Source organism: Physeter macrocephalus, chromosome 11, assembly GCF_002837175.3.
Source record: "Physeter macrocephalus isolate SW-GA chromosome 11, ASM283717v5, whole genome shotgun sequence".
In the NCBI taxonomy this organism is placed as follows: domain Eukaryota; kingdom Metazoa; phylum Chordata; class Mammalia; order Artiodactyla; family Physeteridae; genus Physeter; species Physeter macrocephalus.
This window is the reverse complement of record NC_041224.1, coordinates 62544370-62572238: the sequence shown is the minus strand read 5'-3', so window position 1 is coordinate 62572238 and position 27869 is coordinate 62544370. Positions and strand designations below refer to the sequence as shown.

The 27869-nt window shown below is 36.3% G+C and overlaps 1 protein-coding gene and 1 pseudogene across 2 annotated transcripts in view; one reads left to right on the top strand and one right to left on the bottom strand.

The window, feature by feature from the left end:
* Nucleotides 1–26968, top strand: part of UACA (uveal autoantigen with coiled-coil domains and ankyrin repeats) — an 85960-nt gene extending 58992 nt beyond the window's left edge. For both annotated transcript variants that reach the window (XM_024128703.3, XM_007102913.4), the window contains exons 6-19: nucleotides 1186–1256; nucleotides 1360–1466; nucleotides 4600–4781; nucleotides 5948–5985; nucleotides 8681–8749; nucleotides 9813–9920; nucleotides 10462–10494; nucleotides 11387–11485; nucleotides 14805–14841; nucleotides 16015–16067; nucleotides 17642–20380; nucleotides 21957–22109; nucleotides 23975–24040; nucleotides 26777–26968. In XM_024128703.3, the coding sequence (XP_023984471.1) occupies nucleotides 1186–1256; nucleotides 1360–1466; nucleotides 4600–4781; nucleotides 5948–5985; nucleotides 8681–8749; nucleotides 9813–9920; nucleotides 10462–10494; nucleotides 11387–11485; nucleotides 14805–14841; nucleotides 16015–16067; nucleotides 17642–20380; nucleotides 21957–22109; nucleotides 23975–24040; nucleotides 26777–26848 (3827 nt within the window). In that variant the 3' untranslated portion in view covers nucleotides 26849–26968. The remainder of the gene's footprint in view (nucleotides 1–1185; nucleotides 1257–1359; nucleotides 1467–4599; nucleotides 4782–5947; nucleotides 5986–8680; nucleotides 8750–9812; nucleotides 9921–10461; nucleotides 10495–11386; nucleotides 11486–14804; nucleotides 14842–16014; nucleotides 16068–17641; nucleotides 20381–21956; nucleotides 22110–23974; nucleotides 24041–26776) is intronic.
* LOC102973140 (mitochondrial import receptor subunit TOM20 homolog) lies at nucleotides 2446–4448 on the bottom strand (annotated as a pseudogene).
* Nucleotides 26969–27869: the final 901 nt, after the last annotated feature.

Here is a 27869-nt window from a genome sequence, read left to right as displayed (position 1 = left end):
TAATTCCTGAATTAATGTATTCAGTTTCAATTTATCTTCTTTTTAAGATTGATTATATATTTTATATAAAAGACTTGCTGGATTACAGGCATCACAAATGAAAATTTTACTTGATTTTTTTAATGTATGTTTGGTTTTACTTTATTGAATTGCACCAAAAAAGAAAAAAAGAAACGCTGACTTAGTACTTTTTTGTGCAAATAAACTAGTATCAACTTATAAAACTTTTATAAAAACTCATGGGAAGTATAAACACAATTGTACTTTATGAATTTGACCACTTTTTTCCTGATACAAATATGAACTCTAGTGTTGATCAGAGAAGAGGCATCATGTGATTTTATAATATAATTTTTAGCAAAATGACCCTGCTTTTGCATCAAGGGCAGACATTGCAGTTTCTGCTTTGAAAAGGAAATATGAATTCTATGAATCATACTTTATTTACTGTGGGTCTTCTATTAAGAAAAAAGTATATGATTCTTTTTAAAAAACTGCACTAACTCGTCAAGGATTCAGTAAGTTATAGCCATATTTTAAAATATACTATAGGGCTTCCCTGGTGGCGCAGTGGTTGAGAATCTGCCTGCTAATGCAGGGGACACGGGTTCGAGCCCTGGTCTGGGAGGATCCCACATGCCGCGGAGCAACTAGGCCTGTGAGCCACAACTACTGAGCCTGCGCGTCTGGAGCCTGTGCTCCGCAACAAGAGAGGCCGCGATAGTGAGAGGCCCGTGCACCACGATGAAGAGTGGCCCCCGCTTGCCACAATTGGAGAAAGCCCTCGCGCAGAAACGAAGACCCAGCACAGCAAAAATAAATAAATAAACTCCTAAAAAAAAAAATATATATATATATATATATATATATATATATACTATAAATAGAAAGTTTAAGTGTGATTTTCATTATCAGTGTTTACCCTTAGAACAGCAGTATATTCTTGTCCTCTGCAAGAGTGACATTGTTCCTTGGTCCTAATAAATTATACAAAATTTACAAAATGATCTTGTCTAATCCATTTTCAGATAGAAAAATCAATGCTTATAATGCTAAACTGAGAGTGAAGGATGTGAAGCTTAGTACTTTAGGGATTGAAGAATTTAGGCCTTATACGGGTCTAGCAAAACACCACGTGTTACCAACAGATGTTCACCATTTATCATTTTCCTTTGTTCCTCAAAGCTATGGCAGACTGTCCTTCTAGCATACAACTGCTCTGCGACCACGGGGCCTCAGTGAATACCAAAGATGTAGTAAGTCAGTTTATGTTTATTCTCATTTCAACTCATGTATTCTGACCTTCATGTATTGGGAGACTTGTTGTCTGAATGCTGTCTTATTTTTCTTGTTGCTTAGGATGGGCGGACGCCTCTTGTTCTGGCTACTCAGATGTGTAGGCCAACAATATGTCAACTGCTGATAGAGAGAGGGGCGGATATTAATTCCAGAGACAAACAAAACAGGTAATTCTTTTATCACGGCTCCCCAGACACCAGCTCGATGCACAGTAATCCTGAAGCTCTGCTGCTGTGACTTGGCCTTTCTATCCCCTGTGGTTCTCCCTTCCTTGGAATTAGCACTCACTTCTTATTACTCTTCAGAGTTGACTGAAGAAGGAGGGAGAGGGAAATAGGGGATATTGACAGGGTAAACTCGAAATACAGGCAGTGATTATGACCTGTGTTCAGGTCAAAGAACTGAAGAAAAGAGTAATTATATCCTAGTTATTTTGAGCTTATAAAATAATCTTTAATGAAATGGGCTCAAATAAGGAAGAAGAATAAAAAATTACATTTACAGTCTCTACTTCATTAGTGAATCTTTTGAGAGTAAAGGAGTTCTTGTGTGTCCTGGAGCTTGACATGTTTCAGTGTAGATTTTCTCAAGGTGTTTTCTTTCCTTTCTGTTGGGCACAATGCCACCTCCTTCTCTGAAACTGAGTTCATTTCTGTACCCCAATACAGATTTCATTAATTTATTTCTGCACCTGAATCTGATGTTATTTTAGTTGGTGTGCACTAACAATTTCTATCTGTAATTCTCTCTGTCCTCTTTTCTGGGTCTAGTGTGTCATGCTGCTTGCTATATTATAATTCTGATGTTTATAGTCATGGAGTTTCTGACAACAAAGTATCTGAAATACATCCCTTCCACCAGTTGAAGCATTACAGTAATTTATGACAAGTTTCTGAGATTGTATAGATGAGTACTGGTAAAATTGTTGGTTTCTTTTCAGTTACTTTTATTCTTCTAAACTCGTATTCTATTGTTTGTAGTTCACTGGAAGTAGATAAGTATAATTAGTCTTTGGATGTCAGATTTTATAGCTCGGATTGTTTTCATTGTTCAGGCATCTCAAAGGAGGAAATTCTTAAGCAATTAAATCATTAATGTGATTTTTTAAGAAAGTGGCTTTTTTTATATTACTTTGTTTTTGTGATACTATGATCTGGCTCCAAGCATGTTTAAGAAAATTTGATTGAAAAATAAATTTTAGGATCAGAAAGGGGTGATCTGGCTGATCCACGTATACAATGCCTTATTTCTTTAATAGATCTTATATTTTTCCAAGTATGTTTGTCTGTGTTTTTTCATTGGAACTTCACAAAAAAACCAGTGCTATAGGGCAATGTGTATTATATTTAGACTACATAGCAGATGGTTTTAAAGGTAAATCAAAAGCTGTTTCTGACACTCTGTATTCAAGTTTCTTTTCTTTCTTCCTGTCTTATCTATGACATTTTTTCCCTTATAACAAAAAATTTGTTAATGCCTGTTTTATGTAAAACTGCATTCCAGCAACTACCGGGGAGTATAAAAGAGGAATAGAACAGACATCGAATAAAGGCAAAAATCAGTTTCCGTATGAAATTCAATATTCACAATTGAAGACAGAATCATATATAGGATAAGTCACTTCATTTCATTAAGTGTTGGTTGCCTTGGCAGTAAAAATAGAGAATTTCTAGAGTACTTCTAAATTTCCATGATGATTTAATTGTTGCATTATTATGATCTGCCAATTATATTGTTAAATGTTTAAGTGCTGACGATTCTATCATGGCAGAATAAACCAGTGGTCCATGATAATGGGGTTAATCAAAGAAGGTTTATTTGAGAAGGCAAATTGTAAAATTCAGTGTGAAAATGTGAAGGAGATGTGTAGGAGAAGAAAGGCTCTTCTAAAGAGAGAAATCAGGAACAGGAATCTGATTCTTGTTTTGGAATAGAAGGGATTCATTGGGGACGTTTGCATGATGTGGTTCAGTTCACGAAGTGATTTATTTATTTTTTTCAGTAACTGATAGTGTATTTATAAAATGCAAACCTCTCTAACAAAATACACTTTTCACTGGGAAAATAAATAAAACAGACAAATGGATCTACACAAAGTAAAAATTAACTTTGGTAGATTTCAGTGTAGGACAGTCCATAACAAGCTTATTTGCCCTTACTCCCCCAGAGCTGATCGTCTTCCAAGTTAAGATTTTTAAAATATTTTTTAATTGAGATTATTATGTTGACATTTGTTTCTCATTCCACATCATCTTCAGTCAAGCTCTGAGCACTTACAGTTCTCTAATTGTTGGGAGCTTAGTCAGAAGCGTCTGGAACACTGGTCGTGGAAGAGTTTGCTGCAACACTTGCAGTAACTGCTGTGGCCGTCCACACACAGCAACTGCATTTGTCAGATGGTCAACACCCTTCTCATATTCACCTTGAGCTAGTAACTCTTGCAAGCAGTATTTCTTCGAGGAAGAATTTCTGAACGGCTTCAGCATCTTTAAGGTCAGGTAACTTGGAAAGTCCAGTTCTCTCCTTGGCAAGCTTCTGTTTCTTTCTTCGTTCTCGCAGCTTGTTCTTGAAGTTAGGGTCACTCCATCTCTTGAGGTCAAAGTAAATGGCCCCGCACACGCCGGCGGAGATGGCGCTGTTGCGGCCTTCCATCTTCTCTCCAACGAGGAGTGGGGCTGGCGGCAGCAGGGCCCGCGATGAAGCCCTTGGCCGAGGACCCTCGGAAAGGACTGTGCCACTATGTCCCACCGCCCGCCGCGAGGGACGCGGAAAGGCCTGCAAAGTGATTTAAATAGCTTGGGTTTATCGTTGTAGGTTTTGCACAGATAAGGTGACAGTTATCAGTTGTGGAAGGTCTTTGTGGCAATTGTAGTACATAGAAGGACTGGAATAAAGGAGGTTAATTTGGTAGTAGAAGTAACAAATGTGTGTAGGTAGATGTAAAATGTTAGCTCTGCAAACTAAGACACAAAACAAATGTTTTTATAAATGCAGTGGAGGGCTTCCCTGGTGGCGCAGTCGTTGAGAGTCCGCCTGCCGATGCAGGGGACACGATTTCGTGCCCCGGTCCGGGAAGATCCCACATGCCGCGGAACGGCTAGGCCTGTGAGCCATGGTCGCTGAACCTGTGCGTCCGGAGCCTGTGCTCCGCAACGAAATATGAAGTCAAATCTGTGTCTATAACAACGTGGCTTTTTAAAGTAATATCTGTTCTTTAAGAAGGGGACCTCTGAAAGAGATTTCTGAAATATTTTTTTGGATCCTTCTCAAGGTCTTTTATTCTTCCATCTTGCCTTCTAGGACTGCTCTCATGCTAGGTTGCGAGTATGGTTGCAAAGATGCAGTAGAAGTCTTAATCAGAAATGGTGCTGATGTAACCTTGCTGGATGCCCTTGGCCATGATAGTTCTTACTATGCAAGAATTGGTGACAATCTGGACATTCTAACCTCACTGAAGACTGCATCAGAAAATACCAACAAAGGTACCAGCAGTTTTCTGTCACTAGAAAAGTGCTAGTTAATAAAGAGCAGCTTTTAAAGATTTAGATGGTAGAGCTACAGTTCGTAAGGGGCAAAACACTCCTTACAATAAGCAGTATTGGTTCATCTCCCTCTCTGCCCCAGCTGTGCGGTTTTACATTATAGTCACTTGTTTTGAGGCAGTATGTGTTACATTTATTGTCCAGTTTATCCAGTCAACCCTACTCTACTGTGGAGTAATTTAGAGCTGAAAAGAAAGAGCCAAATAAAGTGTTTTACTAATATATATTTTTTGATGAGGAGGGGTGAAGTGCTTAAGCTCTTGTACTTAGAAAGTTTTAAAGAAAGAATCATTGTTTAAACATGTATTTAAAATATTCAACTAAGATTTATTGAATACTTGTGCCAAGTATTTTCCTATGCTTATTAAAGAGAAATTGGAAAGCACAGAAAAGCACAAGAAGTAAAATCAACCTGCCACTGAGGAGCCTCTACTAACATTTTGAGGGATATCCTTCCAGTCTTCTCTCTGTGTATAAAATTGAGGTCACCTGTAGTGAGCTGTAGATTACTTTTTGTGTAATACAGTTCGAAGACTTTTCCCTCATAAATAAATATTTTTTCTACAGTATGATTTTTATTGATGCATAAAATTCCATCTAAGTTTAATTTAATTAAGCAATTTTCTATAGGTATCATTTAAGTTGTTGATACAGTTTTTACTAATATAAATACCATTTAGTGACTGTCCTTATGCATAAATATTTTAGCATATTTTTATGGTACCCTTAGGATCACTTCATAGAAATTGAATTAAGAGGTTTCAGGTTATGCACATTTTTTTAAGCTTATAATATATATCGACAAGTTGCCTTCTAATTTAGGATGTTTTAAATTTTGTATTTTTCACCTGCCGCCCCTCCCTGGCATTGAATATCATCTACAGGGATGTTGTCATAGCAAAAAAAAATACTTTGCCGATTAGATAGGCAAAAGTGATATTTCATTGTTGTTTTAACTGTAAGTTAGTAAACTTCAATAGAAACTTAAAAATTTATTTCTTTAATATTGACTTAATTATATAACTGGGGAATGCAAATCTACCCAAGTTAACCTGCTGTTTCACTGTTCCTCTTTCTCCTCCCTTTCCCTCTCTTTAAATCTTCAGGGAGAGAACTTTGGAAGAGAGGACCATCTTTACAACAGGTTAAAAAATTATGTATTTTGGGCAGTTTAAGTAAAGTGTTGAGTAAACCTGGGTAATGGTTATATATAACTGTTTTGAGTTTAAATGCACGCTGTTCTCTCTTCCCAGTTAATCATGCCCATGTAGAACCTAGGTCATGAGATCCTGAGGCTTTATCCAGATACTGTCACTCAGCTTGAGACAGTGGTTCTTAATTACAATGAATGTATACAATGGGAAATAAGTAGACTCCTGATTGCTGGTCTTGAACATCCAGCCTTTTCAAGTATGGAATATTGCACCTTGTTGAGTTTCTTTGATGATGAATATTAGCTTGGTAGACCTTAGACAGTTTTCTCCTATTCTCCCTTAGTAGCAGAGTCAAATATTCCCTGATGTGGGAAAATTCTTCCAAGCAATAAGAAATGAAGAAAACAGAATTCAAAACTGATTATATATGTGATTTCAATGCCACTGTTAACATTTTGATTTCTTTTTCTTTTTTTGCTGTGTGTATTTAATTTAATGAGGACTTGACTTTAAAAAAACACAGTACATGAAATAATTCATACCTTGCACTAAGTTTATTATCAAATCACTATTTAACCCTGGTTTTGTGTCTCAGTCTCTGTAGATGTCTAATCATTTCCCCTAATCTCTTCGAGGTAAAGTGAGTGGAGTTGCTTTGCGCACTCTTAAACCGTGTCACCCAAAGCTAGTGTAGGCAGCTCTCCTGCTGACTGTCCCCTTCCAGGCTTTCAGCTTTTCTCTGGTGAGAGGGACCTGAGCACTTCCAAACCCTGAAGAGAAATAATCAGGTACCTTCTGAGCCATCCTGTCATCATTCTATATCATTTCTGTAGCTCGCACCTAAATTTGAAAGCTGTATGAAAGCATGCTTCCCTTTCAGTCCATCACAATTAAGTAATATGTCCCTGCATGGGTCATATCTGCTGTCACTTTTCTTTCCCATCTGGAGCAGCTATTTCAGCCTTTTCTCCCATTCCTCAGATAACCTAAGTGGGTGTAGAGGGAAATAAAATGTGCCCTCATATCAATACCAGCCATCTCACACATATTAAGAGAAAAACTATTTCTGAAATATACATGTATTTAAAAGAAAGAATTATTGAATATTAATATGGGAATGGTATCTAAATGAATAGGAATTATCTAAATGAATTCATGGAGTTAATATTCTGCTAAGAACAGTAAAACTCATTTGTTTCAGTGTTTAATTAAATACATTTTAAAATATCTGCTGTAAATAGGATTTGTTTGTGTACTAAGGGACATATAATCCTTGTTATCAAGAAGCCTACAGTATAGTTTAAAAAATAAGATGTATTCAGTTATTTACTATATGCCCATTACTGTTCTAAGTGCTGGGGATATCAGTGTTCAAATTCCCTGCCCTCATGGAGCTCTCAGCCCAGTGAGAGAGATGAACAGTAAGCAAATGGGTATTTAGTACCATGGCAGATGCTTTGAAGACAAGCAGAACAGGATTAGGGAATGAAGAGGGAGAGGGCGGGAAGCTATTTTAGATGGTGTGGTCAGGAAGTGACTGACATTCGAGCAGAGGTCTGAAGGAAGTGAGGGAGGGAGCCTTGGGCTCTGTGGGTGAAGCCTCAAGGGCTGAGGGAAGGGCAAGTACTAAGTCCCTGATGAAGGATCATGTTTAACATGCCTGTGGGGCAGTAGAGGGGCAGAGTGACAGGAACCGGAGACCAGAAGGGAAGGCGGAGGCTGAAAGTGGTATGATGAGACTGGTCAGATTCCACGTGAAGAACAGCCCTGTGGTAGAAGGAATGAGGCTAGATATGTAGTCTGGGCCAAATCGTGGATACAGAGCATCGTCTTAATGGGAACTTGTTCCTCTAATTCTAAATCCAAGCTCATTAGGACGATAGTTTAAACACATGAGTCAACAAATAATGTGGAACATAAAATTATCTTGGAAAATTAAAGCATTCACGTTTTGTTTGTTTGTTTTTTTAGCTCTCAAAAAGGAAGAAAGAAATAGCTTTCTAAATTATTGTGTAGATTTAAAGATCAATTTGGGCAAAAAAAGATTATTTTATCTCTTGTTGAATGATTGTATTGTGTTTTTATTAAAGCAAATCTCTAAGCTGGAATAAAGTTTCAAAGCAGTAAGTGTGCAAAAATAGATCATGTACCCAACCAAGTCATTTAGAAATCTTTTATATAGCTTTAGTCAGTGGATTGTCTATCTCTTTCTTATCACACCCTTTGATATTTTATTTCATCAGTACTCAAAGAAGTAATTTCCATATTTTCTCTCAACATTAATGTAACTCCCCCCGCCTCCTCTTTTTAAACACCAAATTCTTCTTTTGGGAATGGTAGCTGATGCTTTATAGTACAACCTGAGTTTTGCCTCTAGTACAAATTCTCCTTTTTAAAATTTGGTGACTTTGGTTAAAATAAATACTTAGCAGTAGGGGTTTTAAATTCTGTTTTTTTTTAGTATTTAAAAAATAGATTATACTTGATTAATTTAAAACCTATATCCTTAAAGATTCTTTCCATTTGGAGTTTTAAGTGGAAACACTGCCACCTTGTGTTTTGTACAGCAAAATTTAAACTTGGGTAAACTGAAAATCACTAATTGGGTGTATTGCCTATTGAGGAAAAGGTACTTTTCTGTATTCTCATGCTTGCTAACCTGTGTTTTCTTATGTTTTACCAAAGCGAAATTTGACGCAGATGCTAGATGAAGTAAATATGAATTCAGATCAGAGGGAGCATCAAGACATTCAGGTAAAAAGAAAAAAAATTGGTATCTTCCTTTGCAAAGAATTCCAGCGTTGTTTGTAGTGGGGTTGGGGAAAAGAAAGGAAGCAAAGATGCGGGGGAAATGAGTAGGGGATGGAGGAGCAGCTTGTTATGTTTTGTGATTCTACTTTCTTGCCCAGTTCCTTCTAAAAGAATTAACTTTTGATATGAATGTTTGGGTCAGTATTATCTTACAGGAAGTATTGTTTTAATATATATTAGGACGTAAATAATTTAATAACGTTCTGTAAGTTTTTGTTGATTTAAATATATCTGTTTTGGGCCATAAATCATAAATTTGTATTCCTTTTAGAAAATTAATTATAATGATAAAAATGATGGTTATCAATGTAAAGAAACAAAATCTGAACTTTTTCTAAAGTATTTTTTATTTTGATTAAGAAAAATAATTTCGTTAACCACAGAGCACTTTTTACCTTTTATGTTCGTCAAAGTGTTCAAAAAATAATTATTATTTGGATTGCGTTGGAAGAAGAGCCATAATTAAATGGTTTATTTTATGACTGAAATACCATTAAAATATAAATTGAATAGGCTCTTCCATATGATAAAACAAAAGCATTTTATTTGGGTTTTCATAGTTTACTATGTAGTGTTAAGAAAGTGAACTGTAGCCTTCAATTGGAGGCTTAAATGTTTTATCAGAGCACTGAAGTATTGATATTCTTATGCTTTGTTAAACTCATAAATTTGAGAGGTGTTTGGCAAAAGTTAAAATGACATATTCTTCTACTATTTTCTATTTCCAGATGATGCTTTTATTTCTTATTTATTAGAATCATGATGGTTTGCTGTCTTTGTATATAGTTGTATTTATTAGTTATCATAGGACTATAATTTTCTGCGTTATTGCTCATGTATAGATTTTAAATTATTTGAATGTCATTGAAATTATTGTATCTTTATACTTAAAGCTGTTTTATATATGTATATATCTGTTTATGATAGTGAACTGCTTTTAGAAATTTCTTCCGTAATAATTGCTCCTTTAAAGTTGGTCTTGCGCCTGTTATCTTTGCTATTTAAGGATCTGGAGATTGAAAATGAAGATCTGAAAGAGAGGTTGAGAAAAATTCAGCAGGAACAGAGAATATTATTGGATAAAGTCAATGGTTTACAACTGCAGCTGAATGAGGTAAATAAACTGCGTCATACCAGAAAAATCCAGAACTGTTTTACTATGAGTCATTATCATCGGTAACAAATTGTTAATGGTGGCCCGTCACAGCAAGTCATGGTGCCAGGTGCTAAAGGAGGTAAAATCAGGTCACTGCCCTGTGCAAAGTCATATCTTATTAGGACCTTTACATGAAACAAGGTCGGATCTAAGAACAGAGAACACTGTTGGTCTGTGGTGATGACAAAGGACTGAACTGTGATTGGAGTTGTGGGATTAGAGAGGAAGAAGTAGACAGAAGACGTGAAGAGCAGGTAAGAGTTGTAAGTAACTGATGGGGTCTCAGAAGAATCGCAAGTGCTTCTGAACCTGGTTAGTGAGAAGCATGAATGAAAACGCAGAGCACGGAAGTAGTAGCACGTAGGCATTTTCTTCTCACAGCCTCATTCCCAATCTTAATGACATGCGCCAGTCTTTTTAAAAGATATTTGCCAAGCTCATGCTTTTTAAAATAAACTTTCAAGAGTGAAAATACATTTCTTCTTCTTTTTAAATTTAGGAAGTAATGGTTGCTGATGATCTGGAAAGTGAGGTAGGATGATAAGTTTTACTTTAAAGCTGTAAATTGTTGTGTAAATTGAAGATAACATTGCAGTAGAGGTTTAAGTCCTGAACTGATGTGGAGACAGAATTCTCTTTTTGGTTATTGCTCAAAGGAAAAAACAAAACCTATGTGTGACTGTAAAATTATGTTTTGAGTATAGTGGCGTGGGTTATTGTAGGCATTTTCTTGTTACTGAAATGAGCCTCTGAATGGCTCATTTTCTATGAAACTTTTCATGAAAAGATATAAAATTCTAAGCATTATAGAGAAAATGTCTGAAAATAATAAGATTTAAAACAAACCACAGAAATTTGAATTTTTCATAATATTGTTTGTGTATATTGTATATTATTAGTATAGTTCTACAAATTTTGAACTCTACTAATAGTTAAAAATTGACCAGGTTAGGGCTTCCCTGGTGGCGCAGTGGTTAAGAATCCGCCTGCCAATGCAGGGGACATGGGTTCAATCCCTGGCCTGGGAAGATCCTACGTGCCACGGAGCAACTAAGCCCGTGCGCCACAACTACAGAGCCTGGGCTCTAGAGCCCGCGAGCCACAACTACTGAAGCCTGTGCACCTAGAGCCCGTGCTCCGCAACAAGAGAAGCCACTACAATGAGAAGCCTGCACACTGCAAGAAGAGTAGCCCCTGCTCGCCGCAACTAGAGAAAGCGCACGCACAGCAACAAAGACCCAACCCAGCCAAAAAAAAAAAAAAAAAAAAAAAGTTCCATTTAAAAAAATAAATTTTGACCAGGTTAGAGAATTCATTAACTATAGTCCTCAAAGTAATTCTAATTCACATTTTCTAAAACACATTTTTAACACAATTTCAAGCACAGGGTGATTTTGCTCTGTATTTATTCCTTTCCATTTCAGAAAGAAAAGCTGAAGTCCCTTTTGGCAGCTAAAGAAAAGCAACATGAAGAAAGCCTAAGAACTATTGAGGCTCTGAAAAGTAGATTCAAGTATTTTGAGGTATAGAAAGCTTAAATAAATTATTTCATGTAACTCATAATGGGCAGTGGTAAAGGGCTTGAAGTCAGGCTTGAATTTGAATTATCACTCTCTTCTTTATAGTGTGACCTTGGGCAATTTATTTAAAGTCTCTGAGCTTTGTGCTGCTTTGGCAGAATTGGGGTGATTGTCCTTTTTTCCACAGAGTTGTTTTAAAGGTTAAATGAGATCATTGAAATTGACTAAACTGACATTTAGTTCAGTTCCAGTTTCTCTCCCCCAGCCTTCCTCTTTGTCATCTTTACTTTTTCAGGACGTTATACTTTTACCTGTAAAATTACAATGATTATGATGGTGTTAATAAAAAGCATCATTTAAATGAAAAGTGGTAATTCCAGGATTATCTCAAAGGACCTTGTGCATATATGGATTTGTTTGGTGAGAGTAGTGTGTTAATAAGGCTCAGATCATATACTTATCTTTTGTTGGCTCAATTAGCTCTTAGTTTTTCCAAGACTATGTTTTTTAAAAACTTCTAATCAGAATACAATATACGTTAAAAAGAACATGTTAAAGTGAATAAGTTGAAGAATTTTCACAAATCTAACATCCCAGATCAGGAAACAGCACATAACTAGTACCCAGAAGCCTCCTCACGCTTGCTCCCTGCACCAAGGGTGACTACTCTCCAGACTTTTAACTGCATAGATTTGTTCTGCAAGGCCAAAATATATATTTTATAAAAGTTGTTCATCATTGGGGGTCACTGAAGAGAGTGGCTGATTCAATGTGAGTCTTTTATCTTTATTGTGGAATATAACTCCAAAGTACATAACAAAAGTAAATTTTTTGTGTGTAAATTTAAAAATATGGGGGTAGCTGTGAAAAAGAATGAAAAGACATGGATGAATCTCAAGGCATAATGCTGCATGAAAGAAATCAGACACAAAGAGCACATACTGCCTGACTCCCTTTTTGTGAAGCGCAGAACTAGACAAAGCTAATCTATGCTAATACAGGTCAGAATAGAGGCCACCCTTTGGTGTCCGGTTACTGACCAGGACGGGGCATGAAGAAACTTCTGGGCGTGATAGACAGGTTCTATATCTTGATCTGAGTTGTAATTACACAAAGTACACATATGCAAAAATTCATTGCACTGTATACTTGTGTACTTTATTGCAGGTGAGTTATGCCTTGATACATTAAAAAAAATAAAACCAAGAACCTGTGTTTATATTTATAGACTGAATTCTGAAATTATTTAGAAACAGTTTTATAAGCTAAAGAACAGTCTAGTATAGGGCCTTCTATCTCTTTTCACATTTGAAGACTTTTTAAGGTTAGTAGTGAAACTAGTGATAGCTAACAAGTTCATGACCCCAACCATGCGCCAGAAATTGCTTTTTGCACTTTACATGCATTTAATAAACACATCAACTTGGTATGGTATGTTTTCTTTTTATCTCCACTTCATAAGTGAAGAGACTGAGGCAAAGAGCAGTTTACCCATGAAGGGTTTTATAAATAATAGTAAGTGTCAGAGCCAGAACCTGAATTCAGGCAGTTTGTGCTCCTAACTACAATACTAGTTTGACATTCAGCTGGAGAAAATACAGAAGTGTATGTGGGCCTTTGAAGTATTCATCAAAGTTTGACACCTATAATTAGGTACTATTTTTGTGTTATTTTTCTCCTAAGAGTAGACTCTCATGTCTTAAGAATAGATGGTTTTCTGTAGCTTCAGACAAGTCTGTAACTTTGAATGAGGTTATTATAAACTATAGGAAAATACTTAACTGTTTCTTATAAAACAACATATATTTATTTCAGAAAAATTAAAAAATATGGTTAAACTAAAAGTAGAAAATAAACACACCTATAAGCCCAGCACTCTTAGCACCTGACATCCTTTCAGACCTTTCTTTGTACATAACTTGTGTTATATACATGAATTCAACAGGTAGTCTTATTATTCATCCTGTTTTGTAAGTTTTTGCACTCAATATAATGGGGGCATTTTCCCCAGTCAGATGAATTTTTATACTAGAAGTGATTTATAACCTTCAAAAAGAAAATTACAAGGTCCACTTTATATGTGACCCAGTATTTATGAAAGCAGTCCTTAAAAACTAAGGAATCATAATTTATAAATATTGAATATCCACTACTATATCATCTCACATACTTAAAAGTCTTCACAAACTGCCAACAGAATTGCTGTGTTATGTGTAATACTTAATATGTAGGCATTTTCCTTATTCTTATAGAGCAGGTTTGGGAAAACATGGATATTTTAGAACAAGGCTAATTTTATGTTGTAACTCATGCATTTGTTTTCATTTGAGCCATCAAGTCAAGGTAATAAATCCAAACTAAGTCTTTTGAACTCCTTATGTGCCTTGGCCTCCCCTTACCCATTCATGTATAAGCCCATTTACTGCCTATTACAGGCTCTAGCATTAAATATTACTTAGAACAAAGAGCTTACCTAAGTTTACAGATATTTTTCCATACCCTTGGGGCAATAAGTATTAATGGGACATGAATTTAGTTATGGAACTGTGGGCCGTTTTTATCATGGTCACCTATCAGAGCCTGACACATAGCTATTAGTACTAATATAGACAGATACACAAACATGAAGTACATCTGCATATCTTTACTCTCAAAAATATAGTATTTTAATTTATGTTAGGTTCTTTGTGTCTGGCTTACTTGGGATAAGGAGCAATCCAAATATATTTTGACTCAGAGTATCTAAAATTTCTCTATTATTCTCCTTTTCCTAACTGATGTATTGATGGATTTATTACGAACTATATGTAGCTCTTTGCCTCAGTTTTATTTCCTGCTCTCTGTCTCCTTTTACCTTCAAAGGTAATTGGTGTTCCATAAATTCTGAAAGAGGGGGTTAGGCTAATGTTTCACAGGCGATGAGGTAGGGTTCCTGCTCCCCAACGGTGGTAAAGTAAATTGATTTATTGAGGCGAATGTGGCATTTCCTTCCTTTTGAAGTAAAGAAACAGCAGAGGGTATGCATTCAAGGTTGTTTCATTTCATTTGGAGCTTTTTTTTTTTCTTTTGAGCAGTCAAGTTTTTCCTTGAAATACTTGGCTGCTTTTATTAAAATGCTGAGTGAAGTAGTTTATTCCCAACTGATCTTTCTAACTGTGTTCTGCCTTTCTGTGAGTTCGAGTAGAATAATACCCAGGAGAAAAAAGGAATGTTGAAAATGTAGTTTTAATCACTGGATTATTTAGAGCTAAAATAGATACAGAATTTAACAAAATGAAGCAGTATTCACCTAAAATGTTTTAATGTATCCTTGTGATTTCAGAGCAGTCATTTAGGATCGGGAAGTCATTTCAGTAACAGTAAGTATAAAAGTATAGATTATCATTACAGTTCACACAGTTCAAGCAAAAAAAAGAATGTTTATGCCTCTTTATTTTCTCTAACTGTATATGATATTCCTGCTGCAAAACTTCATCCAACTACTTGTGTGTTATACCTCAACATGGAACTAGGAAGAGATTAAAATGACTCCTGTAGTCTCTAACATAAAATCTGGTAATCACTGAGGCTCTGATTTTCCTTAGGACCTAGATTTTTAAATTGTATATTGTACGCATTACCAAATTTGCCTTGTCACATGTTAGACATTTATCTTGTGATATTTGGTGCCTGCTTTTTATGGAAAGAGACCTAAACATAGTTTTCTGATTTGGAGGAATCTTTGGATATAGTCCCAATGCAGGTAAGCATTTTAAAATTAGATGTTCCATAAATATTTATTATTTTAAGACTATACATAATTTTCACTTTAGTTTATTCTCAATTTTAAACAATTTCTCTAGAAAAATCTAATTTTTTGCTTCCTGTTGAATATTAAATTATCCGTTAGCTAAGTACAACCGTCATATTTATCCTATAAATTGCAAAGAACACCATTTTTATTTTGACTGTAATATACATATTTCATAATAATCATTTAACTTATTTAGTCTAACAATTTTACATAATTCAAAAAACTAACTTAGCGGGACTTCTCTGGTGGTCCAGTGGTTAAGAATCCGCCTTCCAATTCAGGGGACGTGGGTTCGATCCCTGGTTGGGGAACTAAGATCTTACATGCCATGGGGCAACTAAGCCCGCGCACCGCAACTACTGAGCCCACGCGCCTCAACTAGAGAGCTCGTGTGCTGCAAACTACAGAGCCCACGCGCTCTGGAGCCCGTGTTCCGCAACTACTGAGCCCATGCACTGCAATGAAGAGCCTACGTGCCGCAACTAAGAGCCGACACAGCCAAAAATAAATAAATAAACTATAAAAACCAACTTAGTATCTATTCAAAAGAATATATATACTTTCCTTATGTATATAGGAATAATAAGGAAAAATATGGATATTTTAGAACAAGGATAATTTTATGTTGTAACTCATGCTTCTCTTTTATTTGAACAATAAAGGAGATAATAACACCAAATTAATGCTTAGCCTTCTTTGATATGGATATTTAAGATATCATTTATTTGGACTTATTTAGGAAAAGAAGATATGCTTCTTAAACAAAGTCAAATGTACATGACAGACTCACAGGTAATATTTTATTTTAAAATATATTTATAAAAATAATTGTGCCGTTTTAAAAAGAGGAAAAGAGCATTGTATATTTATCATCTATATGTACATTGAATAAGGTTTTCATTATCAAAGAAAAGTTGGCCTTGTGGTCCTGAGTTTAATAAAAGCAGATATTGCTGTGTCTAGTGCCCTCTAGAGTATTTTTGGTGACAGTGATTTAAATAAGAGATTTGAATTACAATTTCATTGTCTTTGACAGTAGCCCTCTATTCTTTAACAGCAGTTGGTCACCTCTTCATATTTGCCCATTAAAGGGGGAGACAGGTATGAATAATTCAAAAGGCATTTGTTTTGACTTTTAAATGTATTGTTCCTTGCATTCAAATAGATATTCTATATTTTGGAAATTCACCACAAAATAAAGCTTCCAAGAAGGAGTGTTATCTGATTTTCTTACTTGTTTAACTGCTCCTCACTTTTAGTTTCCAGTAAATACAAGGTTTGCATTTTTAGTACCTTCTAAGAACTGCAGAACTGATAAATATTTGGGCTTTTAAAGGTTTTTTTACATACTTTCTTCTGTAGAAGAGTGAATTAGCCTATATGATGTCTAAGATCACTCTAAGCTGGAAACTTCTAAGATTCTAAGTTGAGAGACTGGTTGTCAATCAACTGAATAATATTTAAGAACATAAGATAAATATTTGATTGTAATAAAATAAGTATGGAAATTGTGAAGCTGTGTAAGTAGTTTGTTGGTAGATGATAGTAGTCTTAGTCTAAAGATAATTGGTAAGTTGAAAGATAATTAGAAGCAGTCTGAGGCTGAGAAATTATTCCATGTTGTTAATTTTCTTCTTCATCCATGGGAAGGCAGTGTGGATTGAAATGAACAACAGTAAAACCTGCCTATTAAAATAGTGGGTTGTACGCATAGCACATGGCTTTTTTACTCATAGCACATGACTTTAAAAGAGCCCTTATTGTAATAGGGTGGATGGGGAAAAAAAGAAATAGTTAATCTTTCATGGTTATATGTTCTGATACTTATGAAATATTTCAATGAGAACTTAAATTGTACTTCTTTTTGTTAGCATTTAATAGAGGAAACAAGATGTCAATCCAATTTTGTAGTAAGATCGTATGCTAAGTTCTAATTTATCTTTCTTTTTGAGAGACGAAAACGTGTTTCTATTTTGTGAGTTGCTTAACATCATTCCCTTGAGAATTCTTATATTAGCTAGGTTTATTTTGGTAGTATTTTTATAATTTAAACAACATTACACTGGAGTTAACATTGAGGGAACTTAGAAGTCAATATATGTTATTAGAAAATAATATTTTATGGACTTATTTGCAGATTTAAAATTGTGAAAGCCTTGTTTTTACTCAAGGGTTCTGATGACTTTCTTCAGAATTTGAAGTTCTAAGCACATTATGTGCCATAAAACAGAAATAGTAAATGTATGTTGATAAAGTTGATATTCATGTGTGGGTAGGTATTACCAATGGTAAGTTTGGTAAATAAGTAAGTGTCTTCTTTAGGCTTTTGGAATTGATATTTTATTTTATAATTATTATTTTTGCAGTGTACTTCCACAGGTATGCCAGCCCATATGCAAAGCAGATCTATGTTAAGACCACTGGAGCTAGCCTTACCTAATCAAACCTCATATTCAGAAAATGAAATTTTAAAGAAAGAATTAGAAGCAATGAGAACTTTCTGTGATTCTGCAAAACAAGACAGACTCAAGCTCCAAAATGAACTGGCTCACAAGGTGGCAGAGTGCAAAGCCTTAGCATTGGAATGTGAAAGGGTCAAAGAGGATTCAGATGAGCAGATAAAGCAACTAGAAGATGCCTTGAAAGATGTTCAGAAGAGAATGTATGAGTCAGAAGGTAAAGTGAAACAAATGCAGACACATTTTCTTGCCCTGAAAGAGCACCTAACAAGCGATGCAGCTACTGGGAACCACAGACTGACAGAGGAACTGAAGGATCAGTTGAAAGACATGAAAGTGAAATATGAAGGTGCGTCTGCAGAAGTGGGGAAATTAAGAAACCAAATCAAACAAAATGAGATGTTAGTCGAAGAGTTTAAGAGGGATGAAGGCAAGCTAATGGAAGAGAATAAGCGACTGCAGAAGGAATTGAGCATGTGTGAACTGGAGCGAGAGAAGAGAGGGAGAAGGGTCACCGAGATGGAAGGCCAGTTAAAGGACTTGTCATCCAAGCTGGCCCTTTCCATTCCGGCAGAGAAATTTGAAAACATGAAGAGCTTGTTGTCAAATGAAGTAAACGAGAAGGCAAAAAAATTAATAGAGATGGAAAGAGAATATGAAAGATCACTTAGCGAAATTAGACCTTTAAAGAGAGAACTTGAGAATTTGAAGGCCAAACTGGCTCAGCACGTCAAACCAGAAGAACATGAGCAGCTCAAGAGCAGATTAGAGCAAAAGTCAGGAGAACTCGGGAGGAGAATCAGTGAGTTAACATCGAAAAATCAGACATTACAAAAGGAAATCGAAAAGGTCTATCTGGATAATAAGCTCCTCAACCAACAAGTACATAACTTAACAACTGAAATGAAAAATCATTACGTCCCTTTAAAAGTAAGTGAAGAAATGAAAAAGTCACGTGATGTAATTGTTGATGATTTGAATAAAAAGCTTTCAGATGTGACACACAAATATACAGAAAAGAAGTTGGAAATGGAGAAATTGCTGATGGAAAATGCCAGTTTAAGTAAGAATGTTAGCCGCCTGGAAACTGTGTTCATACCTCCAGAGAAACACGAAAAAGAGATAATGGCTCTGAAATCCAATATCGTTGAACTTAAGAAGCAGCTATCTGAACTTAATAAAAAATGTGGTGACGACCAAGAGAAAATATATTCACTCACGTCTGAAAACACTGACTTGAAAAAGATCATGAGTAATCAGTATGTGCCAGTGAAAACCCACGAAGAGATTAAAACTGCTTTGAGTAGCACATTGGATAAAACCAGCAGAGAATTAGTAGACATGAAGAAGAAGTGTGAAGATATAAATCAAGAATTTGTGAAAATAAAAGATGAGAATGAAATATTAAAAAGAAACCTGGAGAACACTCAGAACCAAATAAAAGCTGAGTACCTAAGCCTAAGAGAGCACGAGGAAAAGATGAGTGCTGTAAAGAAGAGCATGAAGAAGGTCCAGGACAACAGTGCCGAAATATTGGCTAACTACAAAAAAGGCCAGGAGGAGATTGTAACACTGCATGCCGAGATCGAGGCCCAGAAAAGGGAACTTGACACAATACAAGAATGCATCAAGCTAAAATATGCTCCAATTATCAGCTTTGAAGAGTGTGAGAGAAAATTTAAAGCTACCGAGAAAGAACTAAAAGAACAGTTATCCGAGCAGACACAAAAGTATCACATCAACGAAGAAGAGGCCAAGAAGTGCAAGCAAGAAAATGACAAGTTAAAGAAGGAGATCCTCACTCTTCAGAAGGATCTAAAGGATAAAAATGTTCTTGTTGAGAATTCTCATGAAATGGAAAGAGCATTAAGCAGAAAAACAGAAGAGCTGAACAGACAGTTAAAAGACCTGTTGCAGAAATACACAGAGGTAAAGAATGAGAAAGAGAAGCTGGTGGGCGAAAATGCCAAGCAGACTTCTGAGATCCTTGCAGCACAAACTCTTTTGCAGAAACAGCATGTTCCACTGGAACAGGTTGAGGCCCTGAGAAAGTCTCTTAATGGCACAATTGAGACGCTTAAGGAAGAACTGAAGAGCAAGCAAAGGTGTTATGAGAAAGAGCAGCAGACAGTGACCCAACTGCGGCAGATGCTGGAGAATCAAAAGAACTCCTCTGTGCCCCTGGCAGAGCATTTGCAGATTAAGGAAGCATTTGAGAAAGAAGCTGGAATCATAAAAGCTAGCTTGAGAGAAAAGGAAGAAGAAAGCCAAAACAAAACCAAAGAGGTCTCCAAACTCCAGTCTGAGATTCAGAATACTAAACAAGCATTAAAAAAATTAGAGACTAGGGAGGTGGTTGATTTGTCTAAATATAAAGCAACGAAAAGTGATTTGGAGACACAGATTTCCAACTTAAATGAAAAATTGGCCAATCTGAATAGGAAGTATGAGGAAGTGTGTGAGGAGGTTTTGCATGCCAAAAAGAAGGAACTGTCTGCAAAAGATGAGAAGGAATTGCTCCATGTCAGCATTGAGCAAGAAATCAAGGATCAGCAGGAACGATGCGATAAGTCCTTAACCACAATCACAGAGTTACAGAGAAGAATACAGGAATCCGCCAAACAAATCGAAGCTAAAGATAATAAGGTAATAATAATACTTTAGGTAAGCATGGCTTGGTATTGGAAACCCCAGAGCAGAACTGCCAGAGTAGAATAGGACTCTTTACCGTAGCACTCCACAAGACAAGTTTACAAAAGCATTAACAAAGTGACCATTAAATGCCACCTTTTTAGTTTGACTACGAGTATGCAAAAACAAAAAGATTGGAGTTGAGAAAAAGGTAAAGTCACACAAACAAAAATCAAAAGCAGTTTTCCTTTTGTTTCCTCAGCTCAATTGGTACAGCCAAGAATTGAGGTAAGATGGGGAAACTCAAGATTCACTTGCCTCAAAAATGAATGGTCAAAACCCAGTGGGTTTTAAGGTACCTAAAGAATGGTGAGGGAGAGGAGGAAAAAGTACTGTGTTTCTGGGCTATGAGAAACTAAGGATGCTGCAGAGCTCCCCAGACTTGATCTTGGCATTGACCCATACCAGTAAATTGAGCCCTCCAACTCATGTACATTCTTTCCCCGTATCTTCCTACAGACAGAATATCTTGCCCCTCCTTTCTACCTACTTAAATCCTCTACATTCCTTAATGCCCACTTCATCACTTAACCCTCCTTCCTAAAGCCTTCATTGGCCAGTCTAGCCTACAGTAAACTGTTCCTCTTCCAAAATGCATGTTGTATTTTGGTTTTGCCGTCCATTTACAACATATATATTACCGTGTCAGAATGATGGGGTTGGGACTTCCCTGGTGGTCCAGTGGTTAAGACTCCATGCTCCCAATGCAGGGGGCCGGGTTCGATCCCTGGTCAGGGAACTAGATCCCACATGCCACAACTAAAGATCCCACCCGTGTGCCGCAACTAAGACCCGGCACTGCCAGATAAATAAATATTAAAAAAAAAAAAAAGAATGATGTGGTTAGTCTTTCCAACTAGTTTTTAAGAGCAGGTTCATAACTTATGTTTCCATCTTATCATTCATTCTCATGGTACAATTTACATAATAGGTGCTCAATAATATTTTCGAAACTGGTAGTTGAATAAAGTATGTACTATGAAGATGAGAAATCAGGGAGATTGAGTTCAGTTTTACCCATTCAACAAATAATTATTAAATGCCTTCTACCTGCAAGGTACTATGCTTAATGCTGGGGATATAGTGACAAGTGAAAGCAGACACAGCCTCAGCCCTCCTCAGTGGACAGGTAAAAGTACTGACTTTCTGACATGTCTGCTCATATGACCCAGAATTTTAGTGCTCTCAGCTTGTTTGGAAGTCAGTTATGAATATAATGTATAATTATAATAGCAAGTTATTAATATCTACTTACAATTGTCGCTATTTATTAAGCATATACTACATACCAAACATGTATTTATGATTTCATTTAATTTTCTTAACTATGAAAGGTTTTCCCCTTACTGAGAGGAAATTATATATTGCACATACTGTTGATAACAATCTTGACAGCGTTCATTCCTCAACTTTCTGGTATATAGAGATAAATTTTGTGTCTCAAGGAATGAGTTCTGTGTAAAGATGTTCATTGTAAGTGAATAAGTGACTAATACATGTTTCTCCCACAACTCTTTTGTTTTTTTGTAAGATAACTGAACTGCTCAGCGATGTGGAAAGACTAAAACAAGCACTCAGTGGCCTTTCCCAGCTCACCTGCACGAGCGGGAGTCCCAGTAAGAGGCAGAGTCAGCTGATTGGCATTCTGCAGCACCAGGTCAAGTCCCTGCAGCAGCAGCTGGCAGTGAGTAACCGGGGCCTGCGGGGCTTCGTGCTGATCTGCACAGGGTCTCGTTTGTTTGTTTGTAAAATCTCATTCAGAAACCAGATTGATCTTTGGCTATGTTCAGATCCAAGAATGTAATCATTTTTGCTAAAAGTTACTTATACTAATGATATAATATCATTTTTGTTGTGCTTACTGTATACCAGGCACTACACTAAACATTTTACATACTTGATCTTTAAACTTGATCTTCTTCACAGTCCTACAAGGTTTTATCCCCCCTATTTAATTCTTAAGGAAACAAAAATGAAAATATGCCTGGGGTCATACAGCTAGGATTTAATCCTGGGACTTGCTGACTCCAAATCTGATAGCTTTCCAACTGTAGCGCACGCTGTAAAATATTGGTCCACTAAACTGAAGGAAGTTTTTTTAATAGTTTTTTATCCTTATGAATGAAGGTAGACATTCCTATGGTTTTATATGTTGTATCCTTACACATTAAAATAAAACATCTGTGTATATATATTCATATAGATACCTATATGGATATGTATCTCCTTTATATATTAAAAGAAGGCAACTGAATTAAGAAGCTGAAGTTGGGATCTCAGTTCTAAGCCCTGCCACTTAAAAGAGAGTGACATGGAACATTCCCCTTAACCCTTGGCTTCCTCATCCGTAAAAATAGGATAATATGAACTGATTGTTAGTTTGTTTGCTGTTTTAGTTGGATGAGCTATGGGGCTAAGTAAAACATAGCCCAATCAAATGTAAATTGTTGGGTAATATTTTCCTATTCTATAGGAATTTGTCATGAGTTGTTTTTGAATAGAAGAAAGTTATTTTTTAAAGTGTTCATTTTATGACACTGTTGGCCTACAGATTAATGATGACATATTACTGATTTGGATATTATCAAAAGGATATGGTAGTCTCTTCAGTATTCAGAAATATGTTTATTATGTTCATGGCACTATGCTAAGTACTGTCAGGGATAAAGAGAGTGTACAGTTCCTGTCCCCAAGGAGTTCTGGGTAGTTAGGCAAAATATAGATCCATGAAAAGTAAAATAATGAGACAAAAAATATCAAATATAGAACTAAGAATATGGTCCCAGATTCTAAGTGATATGAATTCCCAGGAAGGAAAGATTACTGATGTGGTGGGAGCTGGTTTCAAAGAGGAAGGGAGTACCTGGCCGGAACTTGTAGATAGACGGTGTTCGGGTAGGTGGAAGGGAAATAGAGACTCTCCCTGGCAAAGGAAACGGTGTGAAGGAAGGCATGGAGGTGGAATCAAGTGGCATGCATGCCCCAGGGGTAGTAAAAGGCTGCTCAGCCTGGCTAGGCATGGGGGATGGGGGCTGTATTTGAGGTCAAGTTGTGGAGACTGTTGAGAATCAAGCTGATGAGTTTGATTTCTCTTTATATCTAATGAGGTGTCACCCAAGGTTTTTGAGTCAAAAGTGATGTGAGGAAAGAGCTACCTCAGTCTTGGAAGCATGAAAAGGAATAAAGTCTAGAGACAGGGGATGAGATAGGAAGTTTTTGCAGTAATCCAAAGCACAAGTTGATAAGTGTCTGGGTAATTTCATGGCATTAGATATGAACTCAGGCAATAATTTCATGTTACCTAGGGTAAGTGCATTGCTTTCACTGTGAATGTTCCCATACATTCTTTAGAAAAGTTTATACTATTGTTATGCAATGGAATTTTGCATCTGGTGGGTCCAAGGTGGTTTGTTATAAGAGTAGCAGGAGCACTTTAATAATACTACCGTGTAGAAGCATCAAGCCTGAGGACAGCATTGTCACAAGCCTCCATGTGTTTGAAAACGTGAATGCTGATATTCTGATCTGTCCATCTTTCCACACTTGTAGGATGCTGACAGACAGCACCAAGAAGTAATTGCAATTTATCGGACACACCTTCTTAGTGCTGCACAGGTAAAGAAGAACTACTCCTTTGGCTAGGATATTGTTTCAGAGAAACTAATTTTTTATTTTCCAGTAAATGTATATGAAAGTCATTGAAGTTTAAAGTAGTTGAACCCCCATATGCTTATTTAAAAATTTTTTTTTTTTTTTTTTTTTTTTTTTTTGTGGTACGCGGGCCTCTCACTGTTGTGGCCTCTCCCATTGCGGAGCCCAGGCTCCGGACGTGCAGGCTCAGCGGCCATGGCTCACGGGCCTAGCCGCTCCACGGCATGTGGGATCTTCCCGGACCGGGTCACGGACCTGTGTCCCCCGCATCGGCAGGCGGACCCGCAACCACTGCACCACTAGGGAAGCCCCAAAATTGTTTCTTTTAATCGTGCCTTGCATTATCTCCCAGAGACATTTACAAGGCTGTATGGCAACACAGCATCTTAAATTTAGTGTTGTCTCCATCTGCTTGTCATTCATTGTATAGACAGTTTGGCAGCATGTGATGGCAGCACACGTTAATGGTATTGCTGGCTGGAGATAATGCCTTGACATCCACACATGTCTGTTAGCTAAAAGAGGAGAGTGGGAAGGACTTCATTGTTTCTTGGTAGCTCAGGAGAGTTTCTTTGAAAGGTAGAGAATACCAAAAAAGTGCAAAAATGACAGTAAAATGTGCACAGAATTTTAATAATTTAAGAAAAAAGTGGTTCTGCTAGAATATCAATAATATTTATTTGTTGAGCCTTAATCTCAGTGAAGCAGAAGACTACGAATTGCCTTCTTTGGGGGGTGTAATGAGAAAGCTATTAGAAAAAAATCACACTAAGAAACATGTTTAACATATGAAGGATTTTATACTTAATGCTCTGTAGAAACCCTGTGATCAGCATCTCCAAAATTCTCAGATTCTGGGGGGAAGACAATCGAGACAATGTTAGAATGGCAGGTGAGATGTAATAGAAATTGTTTAGGATTTGAAGTGTCCACACTGAAAAAGAAAAGGTGTTGAGAGAAAGCTTCAGAGAAGATCATTGAAAAAAAAAAAAAGAAAAAACCAGGTTAAATAATAAAAAGGAAAAGATTTTGCGATATCAAATTCTTGAAATAAAAAAGCCTGCCTTTTCTATAGGAGATGAGGGGGACACCAATGTAAAAGAATGAATGATATGATAAAGCATCTTTGGCTACTTTCTTTTTAGTAGGTAGACGATAAGCTGGGGTTTGAAAGTATATTATTCTTGCAATTATTCGAGACTATTGACGGGCAGCAGAATGGGGAGTTCTTTGGAGGGAAAACAGTAGAAAAGGGTAGAAGATCTGTGTTAGTGAGGGTGAGGAACTCACTTGGCTGTGATACTGGCCAAGGGGGGAACAGCATACTCTTGCTGAAAGACCACAAACTGACAAGCCTTTCAACTTTTTTTCATGTATGCTTCTGAAATTCAAAATTATTTTCCACTGACTTCTAATGAAACATAACAAAAGCAATTGGCATCTGAAATAGTCTTGCCTTCTGGCATCATAAAGTTAACTAAGAAATTCAGTTTAGTCAACTATGGCTAATGTTTGGAATTTAAACATCCTGCTGTTATAGAAACAGATTTTGGAAGCAAAACTTTTTATATTAATAGGAAGTGTTATGCTGAAACCCATTCAAGTGCTCAAGCAAAGAAAAAGGGAAGGGGGGATGTTTTAAGCCCACCATACTGACTTGCATTTAATCAACCTCTTGCCATTTTTTTAACTTTAAAGTGTCTCTTTCTAAGTTTAAGCCGATAATATTCATGTAAAAAGGTCTCAACCTAACCAGTAAAGGGGGAAATGCAAATAAACAAGGAGGTACCATTTTTCAGTTCTGGGATGGGCAAATTTTAAACAAGACAATAGTCTGTAGCATTGGCCAGGGCATTGTGGGAAATGGGCATTTATACCCTGCTGGTGGGAGTGTAAATTGTTATTATCTCTATAGAGGGAGCTTTGTAGTACTTAGCAAAATTTAAAAATTGAGCCTGCTTTTTTGACCTAGCAATTTCTTCCCTAGGAATCTGCCCATAAAGATTGGAAACCCCATAAGTGCCCAGCATTGGGAGAATGAATAAAGAAATTATGATACATCCATACAGTGGAATATTATACAATAATTTAAAATAATTAAGGCAGGGAATTCCCTGGCAGTCCAGTGGTTAAGACTTGTGCTTTCACTGCTGTGGACCTGGGTTCGATCCCTGATTGGGGAACTAGGATCCCACAAGCCACGCAGTGTGGCCAATCAATCAATAAAATAATTAAGGCAATAACTAGGTGAAAAGGCAAGTTGCAAAATAATATATATGATCCTATTTATGTAAAAAAGATAAATATGGGGATTTTTTCATTACTTTTCTAATTAAAAAAAAAAATTCAGCAGAAGCAAAAAAAATTTCCTTGTAGTTTACTTTGCTCATCTGTAACTTACGCTACCCCTATCATCTGAGCCATTATGTAAAAAAAAGAAAGAGGTTTGTCCATCTCTTCTCTGATAATAGATGTTAAGAGCAACTGGTGTGCACTACTTTTAAACTGATGTTCTTTATTTCCATGATAGAGCTCTACTCTGTTTTCCAATAAAACCTTTAGAATATCACCACGATGGTGAGGATTTAGCATTTGGTGAATCACAACCAACGAGGTTCTATTATAAAGCCCTTGTCTTTAGAATTTGTGTGTAAATGAAGATGACATAAAATATTTCTCCCCTTTCTTCTTTCTCCCAAGGGTCACATGGATGAAGATGTGCAGGCGGCCTTACTCCAGATCATACAGATGCGGCAAGGGCTTGTGTGCTAGCATCAAGCACCCACCAGCCGATGGTGGCTTTCCCTGCTGGTGCTGACCATTGTGTGTGCAACTCCGTGGCCTTTCTGGGCCTCACTGTGCTAGTATAATTAAAATAAAGTATATTTTGATCCATCAGTAGGTTTTTAAATTAGACAAATATGTTACTGAGTTTTTCAATATCAGTTCAAATCTTATATTCTTTATATGTTAATTTTACAATTAGACAAACAACATAACACTTTGCCTTCGATGGGCTACTTATTTTTAATTGATTGAGTACTCAATAAACATGAGTCATCTGAGTGGGTCCATTTGAAGAGGGATTAGGCTGAAACAATTATTAAAGTTTTCTTCCAGAGAAATTAATTGGGTTGGTAGCCACTTTTAAGTGGATCAAGAGATCTTTCAGATGTTCAGTCAAGCCATGAGACCTAATGCAGTTTCAAGGAATGCATGGTAACTTGGCTGGCCAAGTTCCATTTTTATTGAAGTAACTTAATGAGTGCTTTTGACTTCTTTTGGAGGTACAGATTTTTTTTTCTTTTTACACTAGTAAGTTTTATGCCTTTTAAAATAAATTTTTCACAAATGATTTGCAGTGCTAAATTACATTTAGGCTAAGAACAGGCAAGGGTGGAATATATCAGGAATTTATAATAAAATTTCCTCATAACCTCCGCAACGGTATCTTAATTTTCACTTGTAGTGACTTTTCTTTTTACAGTATGAAGAGAACTATGATAAATGGTATACTAGATTTTTCAAAGTGTCAAAAATGTTAGACTTTTTTTAGTAATTACTCTGACATTTGCTACTGTAGTAACAAAGCACTCATTATATATGCATCCTCCAAATGTTTTGTACTTATTTATAGGAAAATTGCACTAGTGAGGTTAATAATGTGAAATGCAGTTTTTTTGCAAAATTAGCATTAGAAAATTGATTTTAGAAGACAGATCTTTAAGGTTTTAGACAAAAGTGCAATAACATTGTAAACTGTAAGAATATAGATAGCAAGAAGATAATGAAA